At 38.0% G+C, this 15,773-nt stretch overlaps 1 protein-coding gene across 1 annotated transcript in view; it reads right to left on the bottom strand.

Annotated features, from left to right (window-relative positions):
- Nucleotides 1-1,309: 1,309 nt before the first annotated feature.
- ZNF510 (zinc finger protein 510) overlaps nt 1,310-15,773 on the bottom strand; it is a 34,172-nt gene continuing 19,708 nt past the window's right edge. Inside the window, exons 4-6 of the mRNA XM_087858829.1 lie at nt 8,938-9,064; nt 8,553-8,648; nt 1,310-6,363 (exon numbers count right to left, since the gene is read on the bottom strand). Coding sequence (XP_087714955.1) covers nt 4,667-6,363; nt 8,553-8,648; nt 8,938-9,064 — 1,920 coding nt within the window. The 3' untranslated portion in view covers nt 1,310-4,666. The remainder of the gene's footprint in view (nt 6,364-8,552; nt 8,649-8,937; nt 9,065-15,773) is intronic.

A 15,773-nucleotide genomic window follows, 5' to 3' on the forward strand; every position in this document is an offset into this window, starting at 1 on the left:
CATTGTAGTATGTATCAGTACTTCATTCCTTTTTATGGCTAAATTATATTGTACTTTACAAATGTATCATTTTATCTATCCATTCATCTGTTGATGGACATTTAGGTTGTTTCCATCTTCTGGCTATTGTGATGACATTTGTACACAAATTTTTGTTTGAACATTTTTAAATTGGGGGCATAAATACACAGGTATAATTGCCACAAGTCAGGCGAAGTAGTTTCTTAGCTTATTAATTATGTACCAAGTGTCAATCATCTGAGAGGTAAGCCGATTATACTGTTCTGGGATTTGGCAGTTTTTTTTTTTTTTAAGTAGGCTCCCCACCCAATGTGGGACTTGACTTCAAGACCCTGAGATCAAGAGTTGCATGCTCTACCAGCTGAGCCAGCCAGGTGCCCCTGGGAGTCAGTTCTTTAGAATACTGAAAGATTGTTAAAATAGCTAATGGTACTTGGAGATTGTGCTGTCTCCAATTAGAAAATGTTTGTTTCTCCCTCGTTGTAGTGTGAAGATGCCCAGGTAAAAGGGCATGGTATTATTATTTCTGCTGGGCTTCCAGGGACACCTTTAATGTGAGAAAGAAAAAAAAAAAGTATCATGCACCTGTCAAGGAAAGACAAGGAGGAAGCTCAAAACAAGTGTTATGCCCCTCTTTTGACATTAGACATCTCTCCTAGTAGCTTCTTGAACCTGAGAAATTACAATATTCTCTTTGGAGCTGCCAATAGGATGATTAGGAAGTAAAAATGAGTGGAATTACTGGTACAATGGAGTAAAGGGATGATCCCAAGAACCAATTCCTTTGCCTTCCCATTTCATTGGTCTTGAAAATCTGATTTACTATTACTATTGTTTTGCAAAATTGCTTGGATTAGTAGTTATAAAGTATTTGCATGAAAGCAAAGCCAAAAAGGGAGGGAGGGAGGGAGAGAGAGAGAGAGGAGAAAGGAGAAAAGAAAAATGCCTGCACTCTACAAAGTTAATAAGAATTGATATGTAGAAGAAATAGGATGATCGGTAGGGAAAGAAAGGGATAAAGAAAGGGGGGGTGATCAGAAGGGGGAATGAAACATGAGAGACTATGGACTATGAGAAACAAACTGAGGGCCTCAGAGGGGCGGGGGGTGGGGGAATGGGATAGACCGGTGATGGGTAGTAAGGAGGGCACATATTGCATGGTGCACTGGGTGTTATATGCAACTAATGAATCATCGAACTTTATATCAGAAACCGGGGATGTACTGTATGGTTACTAACATAATAAAAAATCATTAAAAAAAAAAAGAATTGATATGTAGGCATAATTTTGGATTGGGGATTCTAGTTTATTGAAAATAAATTTTATTTTGGGTGACAAATATTTGAAGAACAGTACTGTATACTTCTGAATATTAAGAACACGTTTCTTTTAGCAACTTTTTAAAATATCCAAAACACAAGTCTTTGAGTGGTGCTCACAGCAATAATTTTCCTTAACTATTTTAATAAATGATGAATAATCATAAAAGATCATTTGTAGTATCAAAAGAAAATATGTTCAGATTTCACTTTGACAATTCCACCTCCAGCAAGTATTTCTGAGTGCCTAATATGTAGAGGGTCTGTTTCATTTGCTTGGGATACATTATGAACAAAACATAAAAATCCTGTCCTCAATGGAGGCTTTTTAAAATTAGCATAAAGACCCTCAGTAGGCAGGCAGACAGAAAAAGGACTCTTCCAGGGTCTCTAGATGTGGCATCCGTCTGTTGGAATAAAAGCCCATTACCTGAAAAGGAGATCAGCCAGGCAGGGAGAAGGGAGCATTCATGGGTATAGCATAGACCATGGTCTCTAGCTGCTAATGTATGATTATACAGAGAGGGGTTCTGTGGGCCTACCCCAGTAGGGGGACAGCAGATAAAGCCTAAGTGCCCAATCATGGCACTCTGTCACCTGGACTTCCAATGACTGATGCAGACTACTTGGGTGAATTAACTTCATTCTAGTGGGTAGATGACCTTGAACTTAATAGCAAACCCAATCATAATTCTAAAAGATTGTATATAAAAAGGGGTATGAGGGAGAGGATTCTAAATATCTTAAGAAACTGAGAAAAAGTTTTAAGAAAGAATGACTTTATATTACCACCTATTATTAAAACAGAGCAAACAATAACTCTTGATTATTTTTTGGGAATACAGCACTAACTAGTTATTATCTTTTTTGCAGATGCATCTTGGCAAGAGCACTGGCAGCTCTAGTGTGTGATGTTCCATTTCTAAAGTCCTAGAAAGTATTTATCTTTTCCTGATTGAAACACTCATCAGTGAAAAATTCAGTATTAGGCTACAAAGATAGAATATTTTGGCTTATATAAGGTATATGCCAGCCCTGATTCCAAAAGGAGGATATGTTGCTAACAGAATGTAGAGAATGGGTCAAGAGCAGTCTTTATGAATGACAGTTTAGTATGTGAACATATTTAAAATCAGTAGGAAAGGGGTGAATTATCAAATGGTATGTGGAATTGAGTATTAATACAGAGGGGAAAAATGTAGATTCTTACATCAAATGACATAAAAAGAAACACTGGGTATACCGAGACTTCTACTTTGTATGCAGTTACGATGGTGAACATTTGGCTCTGGCAGTGTGATATGGATCCAGGCAGCAATGCTGGCAATCCCGATAGCGAAGGCTTGCTCCGCAGCTTGAGTCCAGTCAGTATCACCACAGAATAGGGCATCTCGTTCAACAACTCCGATGTGCGTAGCAGCTCACTCCCCCCCAGTTAACAGCACCACACAGTGCTTTTGTCAGCCTGCAGTTTTACTATCAGTGTGTCAAAAAGCTAGGCACAGTAAGAACCAGAGTCAATACAAACGCTGCAAGCTTCAAACGGAGCGCCTGCCATGCTGAGAACACCCTTGTGTCCTGCCCTTTGCGAGGAGCAGCCACATCAATGTTGGGGTCCGTATAATGGCACTGAGACTGGATAGTCAGTGTCCGGTGATTCCTACTAGCCTGCCACTGACCCAGGCCCCATCAGAGTAACTTCTACGAATTGAGGGCCCTACTGAGCCAGCAGCTTTGCTTCAGGCGGCAGAGTGGGGGATAGGTTTCCTCTGTAAGGGACAGCTGCTACAATCTGATATACAGCTGAGATACTGCTGGACCAGGACAGCTGTATTCTTAAATGTACCATGTGCATCTTACACGTGAGGCTTCTGTCCTTTATATTTTGTCAGCCAGCTGAGCCCAAGAGTAAGCTAACAGCTGCTTTACAAAAGGAGTATACTTGATAGCCTTGTTGGGGTATCAAGTCAAACCACCCTTCTCCCCCACATCAAGGGCATCTCTTGTCAGAAATGCCAATCAAGAGAACGCCTAGTCACAGAGACTGAAGCACAAAGTGGTCATTAAGGCCTGCGGGACCTGAGATATCTTCTTTACACACAACTCTTCCTGACTGGGAGAATCCCTTCTGAATTATGGAAAGGGGAAGTACAGCACATAACACATTCCTACTACACTTTCAGATTTAGAAGTAACCACAGTATACCGCGCTGGCTTAAAGGGCCCCATTTATTCACAGGGTCACATTCATTTCCCTTGCCTACTGTAACCCCTGCCCTAACATTATTTTCTAAATCTAGATACTCCGTACTTCCATGTAAAGTGGTAAGATGTTGACTTGGGCACCTGTATCCCATAAAGCCATACAAGTTTGAGCCCCTCTCCTCCCTAAAAGTTCCCCAAAATACTTGGGTGGGTTCCAATGGTCATGGCTCCCCAGTGGAGACAAGAAGCTTTCCTTCCCCTAAAACAGCTGATATTGGGGCATATGGAGGTACAACAAAGTGTGTGAAGGGAGAGTGGCTTCATGACATTAAAGCAGCATTTACTTTACTTGCACAGGTGTGCTCACATTTCAACCCAAAATCCTCCAATCTTTTAGGTTCATAGAAAGCCCTATAAGAGGTGGTATCATCTATTTCATTACATTGAAAAGAGATTTTTTTAAAATGAATTCTCTGATGATCTTTGAGGGACTCCTCACACCAACCCTTTAAGAAGTGTTATCCCCACTGACTGATGTAAGCTTGGCTTATATACTAACCTTCTACCTCCCCAGCAGAGGGATGGCTAAATTATGTTCAAAAGGAAACAGACGTAAACACGTAAGAGCTCAATAGAATACAAGCTTACTGCTTGATCACAAAATGTTCAAAAGGTAAAGATGTGAATGAGAATTTTGTTTCACATATTTACCTTGTAAAAGCTGTGCTGCCATGCTAAAGTACGATACTCAAAGTTGTCCTGGGTCATCTCCATTTTATTCTGACGGCATCCTAGTAGTTTGTCAGTGAGGTCTTTTGTCACAAATGGATGTGGCATAAAACATGAGCATCCATAGTCCCAAAGACCTACTCAGAGGAAAGAGAGACCAGGAAATTTTGTGTGTTATCTAAAGGGCATGGCTTCATTCAAAAGTGCTCTCCATAGTACCTTGAAAGAAATATCAGTCTGTGTATACTCTGATATACTTTCAGGGTTGCTTTTTGGATAAAATTCTCCTGGCATTCGTATTTATATGGTTTCTCTCCTGTGTGGGTTTTCTGGAGTCAAATGACTTAGTCTTTCAGCCATTCAGCCATAAGAATTTTCCACAGTTGTTATATCAATAGGGTTTTCCTCCTCCCTGAACTCTCTGGCGAACATTTAAAGTTGACTTCTTATACAATTTTCCAAATTCATTACATTCATAAGCTTTCTCCCCACTGTGAATTCTCTGATGTATTCTGAGGTTTGATTTCTGGCCAAAAGTTTTCCCACATTTGTTACACTGAAAAGGTTTCTCCCCTGTATGAATTCTCTGATGATCACTAAGGATTGCCTTCCGGACAAAATTTTTCCCACATTCATTACATTTAAATGGTTTCTCCCCAGTATGAATCCTCTGATGCACTCTAAGGGTTGATGTCCGGGCAAAAGTTTTCCCACATTCATTACATTTAAATGGTTTCTCTCCTGTGTGTGTTTTCTGATGTTGAATGAGATGGTCTTTTCGCCAGAAGGATTTTTCACATTCATTACATTGATATGTTTTCTCACCACTGTGAGTTCTCTGATGTATTCTGAGGTTTGACTTCTGACCAAAAGTTTTCCCACATTCATTACACTGAAAGGATTTCTCCCCTGTGTGAATTCTATGATGATCTCTGAGGGTTGACTTCTGAACAAAAGTTTTCCCACATTCACTACATTTATAGGGTTTCTCTCCTGTATGAATTCTTTGATGTCCCCTGAGGGTTGACTTCTGGACAAATGTTTTCCCACATTCATTACACTTGTAGGGTTTCTCTGCTGTGTGAATTCTCCGATGTGTACTGAGGTGCGACTTCTGGGAGAAAGTTTTTCCACATTCATTACATTCAAATGGTTTCTCTCCTGTGTGAGTTCTCTGATGTTGAATGAGATGTCCTTTTTGAAAGAACGATTTACCACATTCATTACATTTATAGGGTTTTATCTCAGAGTGAGTTCTCTGGCGAACTTTGTGGGCTGACATCTGGCAGGATTTCCTATTTTCATGACATTCTAAGGTTTTATCCCCAGTTTGTGTTCTGTCATTACATACCAATGGGTTCTCTTCCGTGGCAATTCTCTGAAGTTGAGTGAGGTGTGACTTCTTGTTGAAATTATTTCCACTTGCATTACATCCATTATGTTTCACAGCCATGTTAAATTTATTGTGTTCCTTAACAGCTGATTTCCCACGGAAGGATTTCCCACATTGGTTAAGAAGAGAGTGTTTCTCCCCTATCCCAGTTCTTTTACAGTCAAAGATAGCTGTTTTTTCACTTTTCCCCCTAAATTCAGCATCTTTATAGGATTTTTCTCTTGTGTGAATACTCTTATGTGTAACACAAGCAGCCTCATTATAGAAGGCTTTTCCAATTTCATTATATGTAAAAGCTTGCTCCAAAGTTTGACACTTATGATTCTCAGGAAGATTTTCCTTATAACTGAGAGCTTTCCCATTTTTATTACATTCACGAAACTCCTCTCCAGTATGAGTTCTCTCAAACTTAATTTTAAAAGACAAATTTTCACATACACTATAGCAATTTGGTTTTTTTGTTGAATAGGTTCTATTATTAATGATAAACTGAGAAATATTTTGCAAATTTACTCCCCATGAGTCATATTTACAGGATATTTTTGTTGAAACAGGGGCTAGGTGCAGATTAAACTGTTTTCCCAAAACTTCCTCTTCCTCTCCAGTCAATGGTTTATTATCGATGAATATTATTTCCTGCAACTGTTTATCTTGGATTTTCTTGTTCTTCTTCATCAGGTCATCTCCGTAATCTTCTAAAACAGAGATAAATTGAAAATATCTTATGAACCTTACATTTCTTACGGGTGGGACATATATAGTCTATACTGCATTTCATTTTTTGGTTTTCCAAGATTAAATAATTTGTGTGTGTGTGTTCCTCACCCTCCTTTAAGAAACAATATTGAAATAGTGAAAATGAGAGAGGAAATTGATAATAATTACATATCTGCATTTTTGGATTGTGATAAATTGCATTTTCCTACTGGGGTGGAGAAAGAATAGAAATTAGACGTAAAAAGTCTAATGGTTATTTTAGGGGACAAGAAAACCAGATAATGGGGTGAACACAATGGGACTATATAAACTTAAGTACAGTAACAAAAGAATTAGGAGATAATGAACACTGATGGACAAGGCCCAACAGGGGAAGAGTTTGCTTTGAGGAAATATATTATAGTCCTACCCTATCTAGGCTATACTGATAGAATATTCAAGAGTCTACTACTTTCAATTTGATATCCCTTATTTCCATTCAATTCTTCAACATCAAATCAAAATTGATAGTACAACTTCCCTCATGATTAAATGAAGAAGTTTATAGCTCAGGATCTAACCCATCCATAAGTCACAGTAATACAAACAAGCGTAAAACTGATAAAAGGAAAATCTATTCTTGCAACTGAATTAGATTCACTGCTCAATTCCTGCTGTGGTACCTTTATTTTATCAAAATTGAATGGTAAGTGAACCTGACCACCTCATCCTAAATTTCCACATTTCAATTTGATATGAGAGGTATATGTATTTTATGTATGCATGTAAGCTCTATGCCCAATGTGGGGCTTGAACTCATGACCCTGAGATCAAGAGCTGCATGCTCTACTGACTCAGCCAGTGAGGTGCCCCGAGGGGTGTGATTTTAAATGGGGTATCATGGAAGGCATTGCTGCAAAGATGGCATTTAAGAAAGGTCCAAATCATTTATGCATTCTAGATGGCTGTCGTTTGAGCAGATGTAAATACCATCTGCTATTTTTGGTTCATCTCTTCACTCTCCTAACTATGAAACATAACTTGTATCTGCATAAAACTTACATGAACAGTTAAACAGTACAGAGTGAAAACTAATATTAGAAACCTTGTCAACCTGAAACCAATACTATACTGTGTGTTAACTAACTTGAATTAGGAAAAAAAAAAAAAAAGGAAACCATGTCAAGAAACAGAACAAAAAAAATGGCTCTGCAAAAATCCCTATTTATCTCTGCCCATTCACTACTCTCCTAATATTTATATAATTGTTTCCTTGATTTTTTGTGTGTGCGGTTTTACCACCCATATATGAATTCCTAAAAATGTAATTGAGTTTTGCATTTCTGACATTTACATATAAAAGTAACCACACATGCATATTTATATTGTTTGGTTTCTTTTGCTTAAGATTATGGAGCTAATTATCCTTAAGGAATACAACTCTTTCTTCATTCTACTGCTGATGAGCCCAATTTTTAACAAAAACAAACAATACTACCCTAAGTAAATACTGTTATATTCACCCTAGGGAATATAATCATGACTTTCTGTAGGGTATATAGTTAGGAAAGGAATTCCTTGCTTACAAATTATGTAAAACTTTAACCTGATTTGATAACATCCTCCTGATTATGCAGTGGTTTTACCAGCTTACATTTTCCATCAGTAAGTAAGATTCTTTACTATTTCACATCCTGATCAGGACTCGGCTTTCCCAAATTCGTTAATGTGACATCATACCATGTGTCTCTCATCTCACTTCGTATTTACTTTTTGCATTCTGTGAAAGCTAATGAGAGACCGAACACATTTTCAAAGATTTAATGATCATTTAAAAGTTCCTGTTTGGTCTTTTGCTTATTTTTCAAATGGATTGTCGCCTTTTCCTACACTGACTTGTGGAAGTTTTTACACTTTCAGGGTACTTATCCTTTCTAGGTTACTTGTACCATATTCATATTCTGCTTCTCTATGGCTTGTCTTCTCATCCTTTTAATGGTATCTTTTATAACACAGTCCTCAATTTAATGTAGTCAAGTTTATTAATCATTTTCTTCTGACTGGTGCTTTTTGTGCCTTTGAGCCTAACAGAAAAGTCTTCAAATACAAAGGTGTTTAATGCCAAACTGACCTTCTGGAGTCTTAAATACCCCAAGAGAATTCTGTCTGCTAGTGCTCAGGAACTCACCTTGGTGGCTCTGGTTTGAGAATTTTTCCTCTAAGAACCAAGGCTCCTCTCCTTGCTCCAACTTGACGATTACTGCTGGTTTGAAAATGCAGTTCCCTGTACACAGGGAACAAGGGAGTATTTAGGATGGATGATGAGCTTTTTAGTTTCCAAAGTGTAAAAAGATACAGCTTCAGAAGCAGCACCCTGAAGATCCTGATTTGAACTTATCATGGGGCATTGACAAAACACTTCTTTTATTCTTCAAAAGCGCCTAGTTAATTTTATACTCCTGAATGACATGCCTCAATAACATTAAAATCTATATAAAATATTCATATGTATTGGTGCATGAAAAGGAAATGCCTTCTATATGCTGTGATGAGGGTTAGACTTGTCTGCTCACCCACTGACACCAGGTTGTTGTAGTTCTCCAGCATCACATCTCTGTACAGTGTCCTCTGAATAGGACCCATTTGCTGCCACTCCTCTTGGGTGAATTCCACAGTCACGTCCTTGAATGACACTGATACCTGCAACAGGACATTTCTGCTCAATCTGAAGGGTTCAGAATTAGGTGACATAGAAAATACCCCTAAAAACAATTCTTATGTTTACTGTAAAGAATTTAAAAACAAATGAATACAAAAGATGCGTATTTTGAATCTAACTTTAACTTATAATGTGGAAGCATTCAATGAGTAAAAATATTTCTAACTTAATTTTTATGTATTTATGAGTTCTATGCACATATTTTAAGTATATTAAACTTTGTTTTAAAAAAAATTTTTAAGCAAAAATGATAAATTTCCTACAATTTTTATCAAACACCCCAATATACTACCCTGAGCATATTCTAGGGTAGGGGTCAGCAAATTATTACCTACCAAATCTAGCTTACCACTTTTTTAATAAATAAAGTTTTCCTGCAACATAACCACACATACCCAATCATTCTGTATTGTTCATGGTAGCTTTTTTTTTTTTTTTAAAGATTTTATTTATTTATTTGACAGAGAGAGACAGCCAGCGAGAGAGGGAACACAAGCAGGGGGAGTGGGAGAGGAAGAAGCAGGCTCCCAGTGGAGAAGCCTGATGTGGGGCTCGATCCCAGAACGCCGGGATCACGCCCTGAGCCGAAGGCAGACGCATAACGACTGAGCCACCCAAGCGCCCCAGTTCATGGTAGCTTTTGTGCTATAACAGCAGAGCCTACTAATTCTATCAGAGACCTTATGACAATCAAAATTGAAAACATTTACTATCTGATCCATTGCAGACAAATTTTGCCAACTTTTGGACTAACCAATCAATTAAAAGAAAGACTAACAGCATAAAAGCAACAAAGAAAACACAATTAACAGAAAGGAATATATGTAGATTGAAAATAACAGGAAGAAAAAATATACATAATTATGAGCCATAAAAAACAATAAAGGTAAGAAAATATGATAAAATATATTAACTACTTATGATCCTTTTAACAGAAAATATAAAAAACATAAGGTGGTATGCCTTTGAAAACTTACCTTCCAAATACAGTCAATTTTCATTATTCACAGATCCTGTATCTGCAAATTCACCTCACTAAAATATACTTCAAACCTCAATACTCATGATTTTGCAGTATTTATGGACACTTCCAGAAAGATAAAAGATTTGAGTGTCCACCACATTTTCCTAGCTGGAGTGGAACAAGATAATGCTTTGCAAAATGCTCTTTTTGCAGACTATTTAGCACACTCTTTGCATTTTTGTGATTTTTCTTGTGTTCCCCCACCTGTGTAATGCAGAAATGCTGTCTAGTGTTCCTGAGTGCAAGGCTGTGATATGTCTTAGGGAGACCAACTGTGTTAGATAAACTTTGTTTCAGCATTAATTATGGTGCTCTTGGCCATCAGTTCTTGTTCATGAAACAATATATTAAATAAGGTACTTTTAAACAGAAACACACATAATACAAGGTGATATGCTGAATGGCTGACCAAAATGTTTTGACTAGAAACTCAAAGGAACTTAACACTGTATTTCCCCTAGGAGCAATGACTCAGTATTTGCTAATTTAACGTTCATGTTGATGTTAGAGACAATAACCATTGCAAATAGTGAGAATCAATTATGTGTAACAAAAGTTGATAGAAAATGAGACAGATGGATCCATAATTATAAGTAGTTTTATAAAAGTATAAGTAATTTTAACACAACTCTCAACTCACAGGGCAAGCGGACTGAAAAACCAATAGAGATTTAGAAAGTGGTCAGCAACAGCCAAGGGGGAAATCCGGCTTGCTGGGTTTTTTTGTTTGTTTGTTTTGTTTTGTAAGTAAGGTCTCGTTGGAACACAGTCCCGTTCATCTGTGTATGGATTACCTATTGCTGCTGCAGCACAACCGTAGAGTTCAGTATTTCCAAAGAGACCGTATCTCCCACAAAGCCTACCACCTGACATTTACAGATGAGGTTTGCTGACCACTGATATAGAAGGTTTAGAAGACATAAATAACCAATTTGAGTAACTGAAACATATAGGATAACATAATCATAACCAATTATTTTCTAGTGCAGTTTGCATATTAAAAATAAAGACAGTAAGTCTGTCTCACCAAATTAGAAAAGATTACAAACATACAGTGTGGCTTTGGGATTTTAGCTCAGAGACGTGGAAAGCTGAAAAGAGCAATACTAACATCCTTACAACAAGAACAAAGCTAGGCAGATTGAAAATTAAGGTCCTCTTTTTTCTTTTATTCATCAGAGAAATGAAATTGCTTAACAAATAAGCAGTTTGAAATCAGGACAAAGAGAGGCATCTGTAGGGAGAATCAGGACCCATTTGTTTGCTTACTGGACCACATGCTACCAAACTTCATATAAGATGATAGAAAGATAAAGCTAGAAAAATTTTAACAACCTGATAAAGGCCACATGTGCACAAATGTTAGAGTGTGAAGTCCCTGAGAAGGAGGTGTGTGTCACAGACATAGTGTGATTTCTACCCTTTTGTGACATTTTCTCTAAGAACCCAGTCTGTGCACAGAAAGGACTGGGGAGAATTTCGGGGAAGTCCCTTCCTGTGCCATGTGGTACCGGCTAGTCTAGGGGAAGAAAAGTCACTGCTAAATCCACTCAGATCTATATCACTTATTTAGGCAAAGCTCAATAAAACAAATAACTTGAGGCCACTGGTGGTACCCCCTTGCAGTAAGGGGACAGCAGTAGCAGACCCTACCAAATGCTACCCGGACCCATCTGCCCTGTCTCTCCTAGGTAATAAAATATCTAAATGGTGACATGCAAGTTCTTAGTGCCTAAAACTGAGGTTAAATTGGAAGATAAGCCCCAGAGAACTGTCATTATTTCACTGGTTTGGTAGCTCCCTGAACATCCCATTCATAAGTCAAAGCTCACCTACTGCAAATAGAATTTTCTCTGGGGGCATGACATTAGTTAAGAAAGAAAAAACCCCATGGGATATTCTTTACCATCATGGCTGCCTCAGGCAGTTTGTAACAGTTAAAGGAAACAACAGTCTAATTAAAAAGCTTAGGAGAAGTTGGAGCAAGATATATACAGAAAGGGCTTTGCAAAGCTCAGACATCTCTCTGGGAATCTAGAAGGTGGCACACATGCCCTGGGCTATGTGCTTATTCAGGAAAAATCTGAGAAGGTACTAAACTTGCCTCTCATTAACCTTGGGGCTCTGTGAAAGAAAAGCGAAGGTGAACTCAAGATAGTAAAATGCCAAGCTAACTGTTGAAGGCATGCCCCAACCTATACATGGAGCATCTTAGCAAAGATTGGAGCCTTACTGGTTACAAGCACTTACGGAAATCATTGTCCAACTATTAGCTGACTATTTAACCAATGGTGTGGGGATGTCCACACAACAAAGAATATAGGTTGTACAGAATCCATTCAACAGAGTCACTAAACAAATGACAGCTGTGGTGGAGTGGTATTCTGATGATAAATTAACACATTATATTTTAAATGTCTAGTTTTCAACAAAAATTTAAGACATACAAATAAATGAAAAAGTTTCAAAACTATATATGAAAGAGTGTAGAAACTGTCTCTGAGGAAGTCCAAACATTGGAATTACTAGATAAATACTTTTTAAAAAGATTTTATTTATTTATTTGAGAGAGAGAGCACGAGTGGAGGGGGCACAGAGAGAGAGGGAGAAGAGACTCCTCACTGAGCAGGGAGCCTGACACCAGGCTCTATTGCAGGACCCTAGGATCATGACCTGAGCTGAAGGCAGATGCTTAACGAACTGAGCCACCCAGGCGCCCCTAGACAAAGACTTTCAAAAAACTGTTTTAAATATATACAAATAACTAAAGAACACCATATCTAAAGAACTAAAATAAATGAGAACGTGCAATGTAAATAAAGAATATAAATAGACAAAAATAATATATAGTTGATGAAAGAGCAAACTGAAATTCTGAAATTATGGAATTTGAAAACTTGAAATATTAAAGTACAATAATTGTAAATTCCCTAGAGGTCTCAATAGCAGATCTGAACATGTAGGAGAATCGGCCAATTTTGAATATAGACCTAATGAGATGATACAATCTGAGGACAGAAAGTAAAAATAGGGAAAATGAACAAAAAGCCTCAGTGACCTGTGGGACACAAGCAAACATCCAAATATAGCAACATCCACATGAGAGGAATAGGAGGGGGAGAGAACAGAAGGGGCAGAAAAACAGTGAATCTTGAAAGCAGCAAAAGGGAAGTGTCTTATCACTTCTAAAGGCTCCAAAATAAAGTCAGCAGTTGATTTGTCATCAGGAACCAGGGAGATCAGAAGGCAGGGGTATGACATATTTACAATGCTGAAAGGAAGGCCTATCAATCAAGACTTCAAAATTCAGCAACAGTGAAGAAGAAATTATGACATTCCCAAATAAACAAGGACTGGGAAAGTCTGCCAATAGTACACCTACCATATAAGAAATATTAACAGAGAAGTCATTCAGGTTGTAATGAGAATACATTAGATAATAACTCAAATCCACAAGAATAAAGAAAACGATGTAGGTAAAAGTTACTACACAGGTGAATATACAAAAGGCACTGCAAGTGTATTTTTTTTTGTATTTATTTTTCTCCTATATGATTTCAAGAAAACTGCATAAACCAGTAATTAGAGATCTCACACAATGTATAAAAAGGTAACTTAGATAATAACAGCACAAAGCAGAAGGGGATGGAACTATAGAGGAGGAAAGTTTTAGAATATTTTTGAAATTAAGTTGATATTCATCTGAACAAGACCGTCACAGTTAAGATGTTAAAAGTAATCAACAAGGTAACCACTAATAGAAAAAATGCGGTAAAGGCACAAGGTAATTAAAATGGTATACTAGGAAATATTAATTCAAAAGAAAAGAAGTAATAGTGAAGTTGAAAAACAAAAAGGACTTATTGCATACTGAAAAGAAATGTCTAAATGGAAGACATACCTGCTACTCATCAGTAACCACATTAAATGTTAGTGGCTAAAAACTTAAATTAGAAGGCAAAGACTGGCAGAATGGATTAAAAAAACATTATTCAATTGCATCCTGTCTGCTAGGCACACTTTACATTTTTTTTAAAGATTTTATTTATTTGAGAGAAACAGCAAGTGAGAGAACACAAGCAGGGGGAGGGGCAGAGGGAAAGGGAAAAGCAGACTCCCCATTGAGCAGGGAGCCCCATATGGGGCTCGATCCCAGGACTCTGGGATCATGACCAGAACCGAAGGCAGCCACTTAACCGACTGAGCCACCCAGGCACCTCCCATTTAAAGACACAATAGCTTGAAAGTAAGACTGGTGAAAAATATACTATGTAAGCAGTAACCAACAAAGCCCTGGACTGCCTATAGTAGGACTAGAGAAAATAGATTTTAAGACAAAAATAGAGAATAAGGACATTTTATAATGGTAAAAGTGTCAATACATGAAGATGATATAACAATTATAAACATACATATACCTAAAATACAAACACATGAAGCAAAAACTGAAAGAATTAAAAAGACAAGCGATTCAACAATAACAGAGATTTTAAAGCCCCACTTTCATAATGGATAGGACTACTAAATAGAAGACCAATATGGGAAAAGCACACTTAAACAATAATATATCAACTAGACCAAGACGGATACAAAAATAGGTATCTACAAGAACACTCAGGCCAACACCCACAGCATACACATTCTTCTCAAGTACATATGGAACACTCTCCAGGACAGGTTATACATTAGGCCACAAAACAAGTCTCAATTCATTTTAAAAGTTAAAATTATATAAAGTACCTCCTATGACCAAAATAAAATGAAACAAGGAATCAATGAGAAGGGAAACTGGAAAGTTCAAAAATATGGGAAAATGAAAAAACACACTCTAAATAAACCCCCAAAACATCAAAGAATACTAACAAGGGAATTACAAAATACTTTGACACAAATGAAAATGAAAACACAACATACACCCAAACTTATGAGATACAGCTTGCAGTGCTCATAGGGAAATTCATAGCTGTAGCACATTTAAAAGGATCTCAAATCGATAACCTAATTGTACACCTTATGGAACTAGAAAAAAGAAGTGTGAACTAAACGCAAAACTAGCAGAAGGAAAGAAGTAATAGAGATTAGAGCAAACAAAAAACAAGATAAAGAACAGAAAAACAACAGAATCAACTAAACAAAGCTGGTTCTTTGAAAAATCAACAGAATTGGTGAACCTTTAGGTAGAGCAAGAAAAAACACTCAAATTTACTAAAATAAGAAATGAGGGAGAGGAGTTAAGATGGCGGAGGAGTAGGAGACACCGTTTTCAGCCGGTCCTCCGAGTCGAGCTGGATAGGTACCAGAACAGCCTAAACAGCCACGGAACCAGCCTGAGACGCAGGAAGACGCATCTGGATCTCTACAAATGAACATCTCCAGCGCTGAGTATTGAGGTACGAAGCGGGGAGCCATGAAACTGTGCACAGATATCGGAAGATAAACGGAAGGGGGAGGGAGCCGCCGCGTTCGGGTGTCGGGAAGCGGTAGCCACTTGCACGGGAGAGCGGGCGGGGCTCACGGTCGGCACCCGCAAAACAGCAGACTGAGACTGTGAGCCGGGTGCGCGCGCCACCAGGCATCTCGCGGAACCCCGGAATCCCGGTGTGCTCACGGGATCCAGACTGAGACCGGGAGATCCGGGAGTGCACGCGGGGCGGCTGGCGGCTGGC

Source organism: Ursus americanus, chromosome 34 (assembly GCF_024610735.1).
Source record: "Ursus americanus isolate L20-20 chromosome 34, mUrsAme1.1.p, whole genome shotgun sequence".
Lineage (NCBI taxonomy): Eukaryota > Metazoa > Chordata > Mammalia > Carnivora > Ursidae > Ursus > Ursus americanus.